The sequence below is a fragment of the Carcharodon carcharias genome, chromosome 7, assembly GCF_017639515.1.
Source record: "Carcharodon carcharias isolate sCarCar2 chromosome 7, sCarCar2.pri, whole genome shotgun sequence".
Taxonomy (NCBI): Eukaryota; Metazoa; Chordata; class Chondrichthyes; order Lamniformes; family Lamnidae; genus Carcharodon; species Carcharodon carcharias.
The window spans coordinates 72,716,743-72,732,411 of record NC_054473.1 but is presented as its reverse complement, the minus strand read 5'-3'; the positions used below and the strand labels follow the sequence as shown (position 1 = coordinate 72,732,411).

The window sequence follows — 15,669 nt, the reverse complement described above, 5'->3', positions numbered from 1 at the left end:
AACTGCAAATGACATTTGGCTTTCAATAGGAAGGAACTTCTAACTTAATTTTCTGATAAGATAGGCTTTGAACGGATAAGAAATCCTTTCTTGTTCAGCTATTGAGCCTTTACCCACTTACCTCTGACAGTACCGTTCAACCTGACACCGGGAGCATCGCTTTGTTGCCTCTGCTCCGCAAAATCCACATTTTGGGTGATCTGGAAGCAGATTCTCCATCACATCCAGGTTGTAAGTTTCTATCAATCTGTGCAAGGGAATGACCAGTATGAAGAGAGAATAAAGTTGACACACACTGTACCTTGACATGTATTCCATGCCATATATTAACAATTCACAGACTCCCATTTAAACAAAGTCTGAATTGCCGCACAGCTCAATGTTGCAATCAACTTTTTAATTATATTCCCTCCTCCCTGGATTCTATGTTTTATGATTTAATATTAATTAGCGAGAACTGTTTTTACCAACATGCCATTTATTTACAGATGGCCAGCTATGAACAGTATTTCCATTCACAATGTCACCACAGGATAGAATTTCAATCTACAAAGTGGTTTTTTCCTTTGGTTGGTGCTGTGAAGCATAAAATTCAGGGGACAGCACATTTTAATTTCACTTCTGGGGCTGATGTGTGAATCTGGTCTAAACTAATGATTTGAAAATCCTCTTTGGTTGGTATCAGAATCTTCTGTTAAATGAGCTTCATGCGTTAAGCCCAGCCCTTAATCACCATGAGCCCAAGTTCAGTACCGTTCTTAATGTGATGCTGTACTGGTCAACAATCTCTTTCAATGGTTAGTGTAGAAATAGAAATGCCATATTGTTGCAGTAGGAAGTGCTGTTAAGACTACATCAAACATATTTTGTTAAGTTAGGGTACAGGGAGCATCACTTTGCACCTAACCTATATTGTCTTTGAATTGGGGATGCTTGTTGCCAACTTTAGATGGTTATAACGGAGAAAAAATTACTTCAAAGGAAAAAGGAAGTTTGCAGTTTACATTAAGGGTTAAAAAGAAATGCAGAAGAAAAAATAGAACATAAGTACGAATGGAGGATAAAAGCAAAGGGTTGTTTCTATCTGCCTTCCTAAGACTTATTTATTATTTGGCAAACACATCTCTAAAATACCACTTTAATATCACTTAGCTGATTTAAAATAATACATTTGTTTAGATTTAATTTATTTTCATGATAAACACACATTACAATTTTTTTGGTTCTTCTCAGTCAAGTCCCCAGTACACAAAGTCAGCCCATTCAATGTGTATAAAAAACCAGTTCTTTACTTTGAGTTCATGAGTGAGAAAACAAGCAGCCATTCATACCTGTGGGCCTGTTCACGTAAATCCTGCTCAGAAGGGTTAAATGCAGTTTTCACTTGGTGTTTTGCAATGGCTTTCCACTTGTTAGAATTCTCTCGAATGATCCTATCCCAGATATCTGGGACCTTGACAGTGGAAAGGAGAAAGAGACAGAAACAAAACTTTGAAGAAAGCAGGAAGATTTAGCTACACATCCCTGGCAATTATTCATCTCCCCTTTTATTAAATCAGCATCCAAAACTCACCTAATCAAATGTTTACACTATAAGAATGGATGCATCACCAAGATAGGCCCTCCTATGCTCCTACAGCACAGGCGCTTGAGTTGTGAAGAAGGCTTCCATCTTTCCAAGCTATTTCTGCTTTACAGACATTTTCTTATTAATAATCGATGTTTGATACAAAATACAAAATCTTTAATTGAAACTGGAACTTCCCTAGTATATGTACTACAACTATTTCAAAAACAAAATTACCTGGAAAAACTCAGCAGGTCTGGCAGCATCGGCGGAGAAGAAAAGAGTTGACGTTTCGAGTCCTCATGACCCTTCGACAGAACTAGGTGAATCCCAGCAAGGGTTGAAATATAAGCTGGTTTAAGGGGGGGGTGGGGTAGGGTGGGGGGAGAGGGAGAGAAGTGGAGGGGGGCTGGTGTGGTTGTAGGCCAAAGCAGTGATAGAAGCAGATCATCAAAAGATGTCACAGACGGCAGAACAAAAGAACACATAGGTGTCGAAGTTGGTGATATTATCTAAACGAATGTGCTAATTAAGAATGGATGGTAGGGCACTCAAGGTATAGCTCTAGTGGGGGTGGGGGGAGCATAAAAGATTTAAAAATATTTAAAATAATGGAAATAGGAGGGAAAAAGAAAAATCTATATAATTTATTGGAAAAAAACAAAAGGAAGGGGGAAGAAACAGAAGTGGGGTGGGGATGGAGGAGGGAGGTCAAGACCTAAAGTTGTTGAATTCAATATTCAGTCCGGAAGGCTGTAAAGTGCCTAGTCGGAAGATGAGGTGTTGTTCCTCCAGTTTGCGTTGGGCTTCACTGGAACAATGCAGCAAGCCAAGGACAGACATGTGGGCAAGAGAGCAGGGTGGAGTGTTGAAATGGCAAGCGACAGGGAGGTTTGGGTCATTCTTGCGGACAGACCGCAGGTGTTCTGCAAAGTGGTCGCCCAGTTTATGTTTGGTCTCTCCAATGTAGAGGAGACCGCATTGGGAGCAACGAATGCAGTAGACTAAGTTGGGGGAAACGCAAGTGAAATGTTGCTTCACTTGAAAGGAGTGTTTGGGCCCTAGGACGGTGAGGAGAGAGGAAGTGAAGGGGCAGGTGTTACATCTTTTGCGTGGGCATGGGGTGGTGCCATAGGTGGGGGTTGGGGAGTAGGGGGTGATGGAGGAGTGGACCAGGGTGTCCCGGAGGGAACGATCCCTACGGAATGCCGACAGTGGGGGTGAAGGGAAGATGTGTTTGGTAGTGGCATCATGCTGGAGTTGGCGGAAATGGCGGAGGATGATCCTTTGAATGCGGAAGCTGGTGGGGTGATAAGTAGGGACAAGGGGGACCCTATCATGTTTCTGGGAGGGAGGAGAAGGCGTGAGGGCGGCCATTTCAACACTCCACCCTGCTCTCTTGCCCACATGTCTGTCCTTGGCTTGCTGTATTGTTCCAGTGAAGCCCAACGCAAACTAGAGGAACAACACCTCATCTTCCGACTAGGCACTTTACAGCCTTCCAGACTGAATATTGAATTCAACAACTTTAGGTCTTGACCTCCCTCCTCCATTACTACCCCACTTCTGTTTCTTCCCCCTTCCTTTTGTTTTTTTCCAATAAATTATTTGGATTTTTCTTTTTCCCTCCTATTTCCATTATTTTAAATATTTTTAAATCTTTTATGCTCCCCTCACCCCCACTAGAGCTATACCTTGAGTGCCCTACCATCCATTCTTAATTAGCACATTCGTTTAGATAATATCACCAACTTCGACACCTATGTGTTCTTTTGTTCTGCCGTCTGTGACATCTTTTGATGATCTGCTTCTATCACTGCTTTTGCCTACCCCACCCCCCAAAAACCAGCTTATATTTCAACCCTTCCTGGGATTCACCTAGTTCTGTCGAAGGGTCATGAGGACTCGAAATGTCAACTCTTTTCTTCTCCGCCGATGCTGCCAGACCTGCTGAGTTTTTCCAGGTAATTTTGTTTTTGTTTTGGATTTCCAGCATCCGCAGTTTTTTGTTTTTATCTTTTTTACTACAACTATTTGTTGGGCGAGTTGCCTGATTTATCGCATGGTTCCATCATGTGCAAGATCACACTTATCATTACCTAGGAATGGTAGGATGGATGAAAATAATTCAACCAGAGATGCAGAGAGGTCCATATCTGACATGCCTGAATTCTTGAGTCTTGAAATTCTAAAGATGGTTTCCAAAGTTCATTAGTGAATAATAATTGATTGCTTAAAGTCAATTTCTACTGCCAATTTAAAAACTTAGGTTTTGTGGGCTTTCAAGTTCTATTTTCAATGGTGAAAACAGGGAGAAAATCAGGAGGACATATATTGGGTCCTAAACAATCCAAGAAATTCTGTAAAAATCAATTTCCATCTGTAACATCACTAAAACTCAAGAAATCAGACAAGAGGATAAAAATGGCACAGTTCAACTAAATGACATCCCATTGTGTGTCTGTAATTGAAATTATAAGACTTGATATGATACTGATCCAACATTTTTGGTGACAAGGACTTCTAATTTAGGATATGTATTCTTTAAAGACAGCCTGAGGGTTTCATCATTCTGTTTAGATAAGAAAATCTCTCAAATATTTGGCAAGAAATGAATGGCAAATGTCTCTAAATAAAATATGACTTAAAAAACATCCAGTGTGTATTCTTCCAGCAGCATAATCAGATGTGCTTTGTTCCAGGAGAACATAATAACTGAATGTCCATTGCTGACCATACCATTGATCTTGTAAATAGCATTTTTTAAAAATTCTTTGATAGGTGTCGTTGGCAAAGCCAGCCTTTGTTGCCCATCCCTAATTGCCCTTGAACTGAGTTGCTTGCTAGGCCATTTCAGAGGACAGTTAAGAGTCAACCACATTGTTATGGATCTGCAGCCACAAGAAGGCCAGACCAGGTAAGGACAGAAGATTTCCTTTCCTAAAGAGCATTCGTGAACCAGATGGTTTTTTAAAAAAAAAAGTGATGACATTTTCATGGTCACCATTACTGAGACCAGCTTTCAGTTTTTAACTAATTGAATTTAAACTACACCAGCTGCCATGGTGGGATTTGAAACCACATTCCCAAAGTGTTAGCCCAGGTCTTTGGATTACTAGCCCAGTAACATTACCACTATGCCACCATCACCGCATTAACCTAGGAAACAGTCAATTTTGAGATCCAATTTGAAGCCAACTATAATACCAATGGTACACATCAATATGTAGAATATGTGCAAGACTTAATGCTGCAGCTGTTTGGTGATCTTGAATGTGGAGATTGAAAATGTCAATATTTGACTTTTCTACTTGTCCTAATGTTAGACATTTGTCTCCATATCCGCTATTTCTTTTCCACAAGAAATTATGTGGTAGAGGTGTGTATTGCACGTGGAACATCAGCATGCTATACAGAGACCATAATGCATGTGCTAATGATAAAGATGTGATGCAAGTCCATCTCCGATTCTATTCTTGAAGAGAAATCAAGGGAAGGTTTTGGGGTATTTTTCCAAAATTGAGCAGTAAATCAATTTTAACCGATCCATCTATGAACTGGTGACAAGAATTGGGTAAAAAGAGAATTAGGCTGATTCTGAATTATACAATAAATGCTCTGGACATGAAGCTGTTGTGGGAGATTGCTTGAATGCAAAGACTGACACAGTTTAATGCTTATATTAGTGGAGGATCAGGATTTATTAGTAATTGCAGTGTTTGCCTCTAACCTGTTCCAAGATGAGATCCTTCTTTGGCGGAGGTGGGTCTGTCATGGCAAGGTGGCCCAGAAAACGTTGTAATTCCACCAAGTTGGGTAATTGGTCAATGACAACTTCGGTCAGGAAGCTTTGCAGCTAGTGAACATAAATAATTACCATAGAGTTACTTAATACACAAGCACTGGAATATGTTATCAGAGTATCAAAATCTTTTGAGATTAGACTCCTTATAAAATCCATGGTTCTGCTGTCAGTAGGCCTGTAAAGTGTTTTGATACCAATTCTCTAGAGGTATCCTGGGCTGCATAGAATCTGGTCTTAGGAGCCCAGAAAGCTATTTGTATTTGTTCTTACTTGTTGCATTGTCCTGTTTGCATTTTGTGGATTTGGAGAGGGCTGCTTTTAGCATTGTTACCTCATTGCCGGATAAATCCTAAATCAGAACATCAAGAAAGGTTAAAATGCACAATTCTAGATATATGTAAATAAATGGGTGCTGACGATTCAAGATGCATGCCTTTGCAGCTGAATGCAAAAAGTTTGGATGTTCCTGCAGCAGAAAGAAAAGGGAAAGGGCAGGGGGAGCGCTTGCATTTGTAAAGTGCCTTTGACATTCTTAAGATGTCCCAAAATAGCCACAGAAGGATCGTTTCTATGCAGGCAAGGTTAGAAGTCAGATTCTGTGTTCAGGATCTGGACTGCAGCTTGAACCCACAACTTTTTGGTACAGAGGGAAGCTTGGCTACCACTGCATTAAACTGACCCTGCATAGAGAGAGAAAAACCACAATCATGTCAATAAACTGTAACATTGTGTGAGATGCGTATTATTTCATAACCTCACAATGCTCCTATTGAGACAGACTTGTAACGGCACAAAGCTGAAAAAGGATAAAATAAAATCAGAAAACGTTGATCACATTCAGCAGATTAGACAGCAATTATGGAGAGAGAAACAGAGTTAACATTTTGGGTCGATGACCTTTCGTCACACGGGTAAACAGGATAAGGTATCTAAGTAGTCATTTGGTAGTAAAGAACATGAATATTGCTGGAAAAAGAAACATTTTTGTCGAAGCTTTTCGCCTTGCCCTCATCAGGACAATTTGCAAGAAAATAACAATGCCGGGGAAACAACATATTTATACTGTACAGAAGAGAGTGCTGATTGGTTGGCAAATGAACTCTGATTGGTAGCGGCAGTACCATAGAGAATGCACCAGTTGATGGTGACTGACAGTTAACTGCCAAGCACTGTTTGCAATTTAAACCAGGCTGCTGGACGCTGATCAGTCAAGACATTGCCCTGGGGAATGAACCAGCCAATGGCTATCACTTATTTTGTTTAGCTGAAACAGGCACAATGTGTGTACATGTTCTGTCTGTCTGCAAAGAACAGGACCCTGTGTATTAATATATGTAGCTTCCAGTTAATGCAAATGTGTCATAATGTGACCCTGACTGACAATCTTAAATTGGTTGTCAGCATAATTCTTAGCACACTGAGGATTATTTAGCAAATGTTGTCCAATCACGGAATCACATCTAATGTTGGACACTGTGTTTTGAGTTTTGCAAGCACGGGCTGGTTGGGTATGGTCCATACCTTGCCCATTGCAAACCATGGGAAGGACATTCTGTTTGATATGATCCAACGGTCTTTGGGACATCTGGCCTACAAGCCTAGCATCACACTGGCAATGAAATTCATACACCACATTACTCATTTGTGTGATAGGCAGAACGTCTTTTTAGCTTGGCAGCTGTGTTAGTGGCAAATACTACTCATGTTGCTACTGCAAAGAAGCAGCATGAAACAGTTAACTTCACCTGTTGCTCAAATTTTTGAGATACTTTGCTCCTCCAGGGTAATCTGAGGTAGACTGGTCACTTTTCAGGCCTGAAAGTGATGACTTTAGGCCTGTTAATGAGTTTGTGTGATATGCAGCGTGAAATGATGTGATCAGGGTAGCCATTATCCTGCAGGATTTCTTTGATGCGCCCTATTTCAACATCAAGCTTGCATGGTGAGCTAATGGCTTGGGCCCTATTTGTGAGATTGCCAATAAGGCCAATCTTATAGCGCATGGAACTATAAGAGTCCCAATGCGTGTATTTACCAGCGAAGGTAGGCTTGCAATAGACCATGGTAGAAAATCCTTTGGCAGATTTTTCAACTAGTACATCATGGAAAGGGAGTTCATTTGACTCCTCCATTTTAAATATGAATCTGAGTGCAGGTTGGCACCCATTAAGACAGGCAAGGAAATTATTACATGCAGCTGTGGATTTAAATATAGCAAATGTATCATCCACACATCAGAAATATGCGAGGAGTAGGAGGTTGGATGTCATTCCATTAAAGACATGTTTCTCATTGAACCCAATAAAGGTGTTTGTGAGAGCTGGACCTAGAGATGATCCCATGGCAATACCATCTATTTGGGCATACATGGTGTCATTAAAGCTGAACTCAACTGTGTGGGCTGTCAAGTTCTTAAGTTCAATGAATACTGATTTATGCAATGGCAGTAGGTCTAGATCGCCGTGATATAGTATTGCAGCACAAAATTCTATGGCTTTATTAAGTGGAATATTGGTGAATAAGCTAGCAATGTCAATTGGGCACACAGACACAACATTGTTATCGATATGCAAGTCCTGTATAGTCTTTGTAAATGTGAAGGAGTCCTTCACCGTGTACCTGGAAAACTTGTTCAAAACTGGTTGTAACAATTCATCCAACCATTTGGTCAATTCATGCTGTGTATAACTGGTCATAGATAAAATAGGGCATAAAGTGGCATCATTTTTGTGTGTCTTGGGCAGCCCATACATATGCAGACGCAGCAAGCAGTGAGGATGAACCCTGTCAGATATATCACGCAGCAGCTCATCGCTCTTACACAAGTCCAGCAAGTGTCTTTTTAGCTTACTTTCGAGCAAGGTTGTCTGGTCATGTTGAGTGGAAGGTCCAGTGGATACAAATTTGGACCTGTTATTAAGAACGGTGTGCATTTTGTTAATATAGTCACACTTGTTAAGGATGACAATTCCCAACTGTCTGTTGGGTTTACTGATGTGTATGTCTGGGTTGGTCTTAAGGTCTCACAACGCTGTAGGTCATTTGCGTTGCATGTGAAAATCAGACAGGTCATTCAGAATCGCACAATATGGGCAGAATTTAGCCCTTTGCAAGCGGGCAGGCCCCACCAGCTCAGCGGCGGGCGGGCAGCCACACTCCGCTGCCAAAACAGGGCCCGCCGCCATTTTGAGTGGGTGGACCAATTAAGGCCCGCCCATCGGCCTGCCCAACAGGAAGCACTTAAAATTATTAACATGTCCCCCTCATGTGACAATGTCACATGAGATGGGACATGCTGATAACAAACTCATAAAATTTATTACATTTTTACAAAACGGTAATGAAACTTCATCCCGCCAGTGGATGAAGTTTCATTAATAATCTACAGGCCGCTGGGGCTCCTGGCCTGCCTGCCAGCCTTAAGTTTTAACTATCTTAATGAGCCTGTCAATGGCCTTGATTGGCCATTGACAGATCGGCTGGTGGACAGCTGATTTCGCTGTCCGCCCGCCTTCCTTAAGATTTAAATGGCCCGGGATGATGTCGGGGACTCCTCCCAACGTCATCCCGCGTCATTTTCCCCTCAGCGAGTGGGCCCCGCCCCCAAATCACCAAGGGGAAATTCCTAGCCTATGCGTGTGCTGGATCAGCTAGGCGTGCTTTCAAGGATTCAGCGTCTTCAGCGGATGCTGGTTTGTGGTGGGAAGTTGGGAGTAGAGGAGTTTGAACTCAGCAAATACCTCTTCCCATTTGATTTAGGATGAAGGCACTCCAAAATTGAAACCATGCGCAAGAACAAACTCCTCGCTTTCTGAGAGTACATGGTGAGAGAGATTCGTTACATAATATTGTGTTTGGCAGTTAACTGTCAGTCACCATCAACAGGTGAATTCTCCATGGCAACGCCTCTAACAACGGGTCCACTTGCCAACCAATCAGCATTGGCTTCTAATATAGTAAAAATGTTTTGTTTCACCTGACATTGGTATTTTCTTGTGAACTGTCCTGACACATGCAAGATGAAAAGTTTCGACAAAAAATGTATTTTTTCAGCGATAAGGTATCTATTGTAGTGCAGGATGTTTTTCACAGTTCAAGTATAATGAAAGGATCATAAATCTACTATTGTGCTTTTCAGAAGTCAATGTTACAGCACTAAGGAAACGGCAAAGAACAGTGAGATAAACACAGCTTCTTTCACAAGAGCTTCCCAACAAGACTGTTCCTCACAGAAGTTTCCATTGTTCACAGGTGAATACTGATGCACTTGTATTTTCAGGTATCTGTACAATCTGAGATGGTTATTTACACCTCTGTGAAGTACCTTTAAATGTTTACTACTTCAAGGCAATATATACATGTAACTCGCTATAAGTAAAAGTAGTTTAAGCGCTGTAGGACACTATAGGAAAGTAACAACCATTTGTCATCACTTCATACCGGTGTCTTAACACTGGCAATATGCTCAACGTTCTTTTGAAATTCATTGGGAAAATTTACTTGAATGGAGAAATCAATCCAAAAGTAAGATCTTCAGCTACTTAATACACAAAATTTCAAAAGACCCTTCATATTTCCTCCACTTTTTAACTAACCCACCTCCATGTTGCTTCCAACCCAGACTGAGGGGCCAGATGAACTGCTATTAGACCTCTGGCTACAATTTTCTGAGATCAACCGTCAGAAGGTACGTGAGGAGTTCAGCAATTCTCCATCTAATTGGAGCTTTCCCATTGCAAAATGGTTGAAACAGGACTTATCCCAAACAGAAAAACAAGAAGCATGGAGTGTGGAAAGGTCTATGGGAAAATCTTATGCAGTGCCTCAAGGAATTTTTATTTTCTTTATTCTTTCCTGGGATGTGGGCATTGCTGGCAAGGCCAGTATTTGTCGCCCATCCTTAACTGTCCTTGAATTGAGTGGCTTGTTGGGCAATTTCAGAGGGCAGTTAAGAGTCAACCACATTGCTGTGGGTCTGGAACCGCATGTAGGCCAGACTGGGTAAGGATGGCAGATTTCATTTCCTAAAGGACATTAGTGAACCAGATGGGATTTTGCAACTATCAATGATAGTTGTCATGGTCACCATACTGAGACACAAAACTTGGGAGAATTGTAAACTGTGAGGAGGACAATGTAGAACTTCAAAAGGACATTGACACATTGGCGGAGTGGGCAGATAGGTGGTAGATGAAGTTCAATGCGGAGAAGTGTGAGGTGATGCACCTTGGTACAAAGAACATGGAGAGACAGTATAAAATAAAGGATACTATTTAAAGGCTGTGTAGGAGCAGAGAGACCTGGATGTACATAAATCACTAAAGTTGGCAAGACAGGTAGAGAGAGCTGTTTCTAAAGCATACAGTGTTCTAGGCTTCATTAATAGGGGCATAGAGTATAAGAGCAGGGAGGTTTTGATGAACTTACATAAAACAATGGTTAGACCTCAGCTGGAGTACTGTGTACAGTTCTGGGCGCCACACTACAGGAAGGATTTGAACACATAGGAGAGAGTGCAGGAGAGGTTTATAAGAACGGTTCCAGGGATGTGACACTTCAGTTATGAGGAAAGATTGGAGAAGTTGGGACAGTTTTCCTTGGAGAGGAGAAGGCTAAGAGGAGACTTGATAGAAGTTTTCAAAATCATGAGGGGTCTGGACAGAGTAGATAGGGAGAAACTGTTCCTGCTCATAAATGGATCAAGAACCAGAGGGCACTTTTTAAAGTGTTTTTCAAAAGAAGCAAATGTGAGGTGAGAAAAAACTTTTTCACACAGCGAGTAGTTAGGGTTTGGAATGCATCACCTGGAAGTATGATGGAGGCAAGTTCGCTTGAGGCATTCAAGAGGGCATTGGATGATTATTTAAATAGAAACAAATGCAAAGTTACAGGAAAAAGGCAGGAGATTGGCACTAAGTTAAAATGCTCAAAGAACCTGTGCAGACACAATGGGCTGAATGGCCTCCTTCTGCACCATAATAATTCTGTGATTCTAGCTTTCAATTCCAGATTTATTAAATGGATTTGAATTCCGCCAGAATCTGTTTCCCCAGGCCATTAGCCTGGGCCTCTGGTTACTAATCCAGTGACATTACTACCATTGCACTGTTTCCCCCTAACCAGACTGACCAGAACTACCCACAAGCTCGTAGCTGGTTCTGGATTAGAAAAGCAAGGCAAAGTAACTTCAAAAGCAGAGAATTCAACAAGTACTGTAGACCTAGGTTTTGATTCTGGATTTAAATATCCCATCTAACAGCTATATTACCTCATAAGCAGGTTGCTAGAAGGTATTAGTTGTGGCGGCAGACTGCTCCAACTCTGGGAGACTGGCTATTGGGTGAGTAATAACAGAAAAAAAAGTTTTCTGTTTGTTTGTAAAGAGAAGCAATGATGATGACCATGGAGGTGATTTCCACCCAAGTTTTACTGTCCTTGTGGCTGAAGGAGGCTAATGTGGAAACACAGCTCTGCCACTTTGTCATGTTAGCCATGGTTCGTTGGGTAGCACTCTTGCCTGAGTCAGCAGATTGTGGAGACTCGAGCATAAAAATCGAGACTGACACTTCAGTGAAGTACTGAAGGAATACTGCATTGTCAAAGGTGCTGTCTTTTGATGAGACATTAAACTGAGGCTCTGTCTGCCCTCTCAGGTGGACATCAAAGATTCCATTGGCACTCTTTAAAGAAGAGGGGTTACTCCCGAGTCTGGGCCAATATTCATCACTCAATCAATATCGGTTAAACAGATTATCTGATCATTATTACATTGCTGTTTATGGGAGCTTGCTGTGTATAAATTGGCTGTTGTGTTTCCTACTTTACAACATTCACTACATTTCAAAAGTGCTTAGGGATGTCCTATGGACAATAAAGGTGCTATATAAATGTACTTTTTTTATCCTTTCATTCTCCTTTGTAAGAGTTGGTATTTATTGTGTTGACCAGAAAGCTGACAATTTACATAATTCAGAGAAGGGATTGTCTTATGCGGATAGGTTGAGCAGGTTGTGCCTATACTCAGTGGAGTTTAGAAGAACAAGGGGTGATCTAATTGAAACCTATAAGATTCTGAGAAGGGTTGGTCAGAGTGGATGCTAAAATGATGTTTCCCCTCATGGAGGAATCTAGAACTAGGGGGCACAGTTTAAAAATAAGGGATCACCCATTTAAGATGGAGATGAGGAAGGATTTCTTTTCTCAGAGGGTTGGGTGGAAACTAGCTCCATGGTCATTATAAGTGCTTCTCTCCACAGATGTTAAGGAGTATTTTCTTTCAAAGGGCCGAATAGCTTTTTCTTACAGCTATTTCTTATGATCTTATGATTATAAATTATGGAAATTTCAATTACATTTTAAAAATGATGTGTAAACAATGTGATTAATATAATTTTTCTTGGTGCAAATAATTAAACCGTCATTGTCACTGCAGCAGAAGAAAATTAGAATCAGATTCTAAGTTTGCTTTGCAGCAGTGCAATCAAGGTGTAAGAGCAGCCAGCAACATGTGCCAATATTTCCATCTACTGTCAGCTAGAAGTCACTGCAATTATAGAATTTGGCACAAGCATTCAAATATTTGGGTGGAGTTTAAATGCAAAGTTGATATTTAGCTTCCCAAGTTTGCCAAAAACGTAATTTAAACATAACATGAGTAACCTATTCAGCCCCTTAAGCCTGTTGCACCATTCAATTGGATTCTGGATGCTCTGTACCTCAACTCCATTTACCAGCTGTAGAACCATATGCCTTGCTACTTTTAGCTAACAAATATTGATCAACCATCTGTTATAAAAATTCAATTAATTCAAATTCCATCATCTTTTGGGAAGGGTATTTCAGATTTCCACTATCCTTTATGTGAAAATGTGCTTCCTGATTTCACTCCTGAAAGGCCTAACTCTAATTTTAAGACAGTGTCTACTTTTCCCCTCCAGAGGAAATAGTTTTTCCTGTATCTACCTTGTTGAACACTTTTGTTATTTTAAATACAATTCAATTAGACCATCTGTCAACCTTCTAAACAGAGGGAATACAGCCAGAATTATGAAAATTGGTCTTGCAATGTAACCTATTAAGCCCTGATATTATTCTGGTGAACTTGTGCTGACCCCCTCCGAGGCCAACAGGTCTTTCCTGGGGTGTGAAGTCCAGACCGAATGCAGTGTTCTGGATAGGTTCTGACCAGGGCTTTGTATAACTGAAGCATAACTTTCTCCTATTTGCATTACAGCTCCCTAAAGACAAAGATCAATTCCTCTAGCGTTGTTTGATTACTTTTTGTACTTACTTACTAGCTATTAGTGATTTGTACATGGACATACAGATCATTTTTCTCCTCCCCAGTTCTTAGTTTTAACCTTAAAAAATATTCTGGTTTGTCTTTTTTTGATTCACACATTTACCCACGTTTGCTACTGTTTTCCCACTCACTTTATCTATGTCCCTTTGTAACTTCCTGCTCCCATTTTCCTAACTTACTGCTCTTCCTAACTTAGTACCAGTTGCAAACTTGGATATATAATTCTCTAGTTCTTCACCCAAATCTTTGACATATATGGTAAACAGCTGGGACCTCAATACAGATCCCTAGGATTCTGCCAATCATGTTGCCTTTATTATACTCAGAGTCTCCTACTTCCAGTTTCCTTCCCATATCACAAGGTTGTCTCCAACACTGCGCAATGTCATAATTGCTGCTAATCTCTTATACAAACATTAATCAAATGTCCTTGGTAGCCCATATAGATAACATTCCTTTTCCACTATTTAAGTGACTCCCTCAAAGGTTTCCACCCAGTTTAGTCAGACATGACATACCCGTCACAAATGCATCTGGACTCATTCTGATCAACGCAGACTTTTCTAATTGCTCTATCCCAGATGACAGCTTCCAGTAAGTTTTCTCACAACTTACGATAAATAGATCTATGGCCTGAATTTTCAGCTGAGTGGGCAGGCGTGATCAGCGGGCCCGGGGTCAGCCGGGAAATGGATCGCCCACTGCGATCAGCCTTCAATCGTGATTCCACACTGGCTGGCCAATTAACAGCCAGCCAGCATGAAACATGTGCTGAAACGCTCAGCGCTGCCGGGGTGGGGGCGGGTGATGACATCAATGTGGGCATGGGCCAGCACTGACAGAAAGCTCCCAGAAGGCAGAATGCTGCCTTAGGGAGCTGAAGACCAGAAGCAGCAAAAATAAAGGTTTCAAAAGCTGAGAAAAAATGTCAATGTATCATAACCAATCACTGGAAACTTAGCTTATGAAAAATGCTGTCCACAGAAACTTAATAATATTTTATTTCATCATGGGAATCTCATCCCGCCTGTGGGTGAGGTTTGTTGAAAAATACAAAGACCGCCTGGCTGACTCGCCCATCCACCAACTGTAAGGTTGGACGGGCTATGTAAAATGACAAACAATTGCGTCGTTAATGGGCCTAACTGACCACTTAATTGGTCGGCGGGCGTGCTTCCGACTTCTGCGTGAAATATCTTGTGAGCGTGGGACGACGTCGGGATGCTCGCCCAATGTCGTCTCGCGCGATTTTACGCCCAATTGGGTTGGGCACGCATCCACCCGATCAGTGTAAAATTCAGCCCTATTGTTACCTGATTTCTCTCACCCCTTCCCCTTCTTAAATAGTGGAATGACATTTGCACTTCATCAATCCAATGAAACAAATCCCAAATCAAGACAGCTTTTGAAAATTATGACTAATGCACCTGCAATTTTGTGTCTCTATTTATTTAATAACTTGGGATGGAAACCATTAGATCCCAGGCCCAACCACTTTCAGCTGCTTCATCAATGACCTTCCTTCCATCATAAGGTTAGAAGTGGAGATGTTCGCTGACCTGGATGAGTGCAGCTCCCACAACACTCAAGAAGCTTGACACCATCCAGGACAAAGAAGCCCACTTGATTGGCACCACATCCACAAACATTCACTCCCTCCACCACCGACGCACAGTAGCAGCAGTGTGTACCATCTACAAGAAGCACTGCAGGAATTCACCAAGGCTCCTTAGGCAGCACCTTCCAAACAAACGACCGCTACGATCTAGAAGGGCAAGGGCAACCTACACATGGAACACCACCACCTGGAAGATCCCCTCCAAGATATCCACCATTCTAACTTGGAAATATATTGCCATTCCTTCACTGTCGCTGGGTCAAAATCCTGAATCTCTTTCCCTAACAGCACTGTGGGTGTACCTACACCACAGGGACTGCAGCAGTTCAAGAAGGCAACTCACCACCACCTTCTCAAGGGCAATGAAGGATAGGGAA

At 41.5% G+C, this 15,669-nt stretch overlaps 1 protein-coding gene across 4 annotated transcripts in view; it reads right to left on the bottom strand.

Moving 5' to 3' along the window:
* The window catches only part of zmynd10 (zinc finger, MYND-type containing 10), a 307,591-nt gene that overhangs the window by 233,800 nt on the left and 58,122 nt on the right, over positions 1-15,669 (bottom strand). For all 4 annotated transcript variants that reach the window (XM_041191869.1, XM_041191870.1, XM_041191867.1 and 1 more), the window contains 3 exons: positions 5,298-5,423; positions 1,332-1,453; positions 122-247 (listed from right to left, as the gene is read on the bottom strand). In XM_041191869.1, coding sequence (XP_041047803.1) covers positions 122-247; positions 1,332-1,453; positions 5,298-5,423 — 374 coding nt within the window. The remainder of the gene's footprint in view (positions 1-121; positions 248-1,331; positions 1,454-5,297; positions 5,424-15,669) is intronic.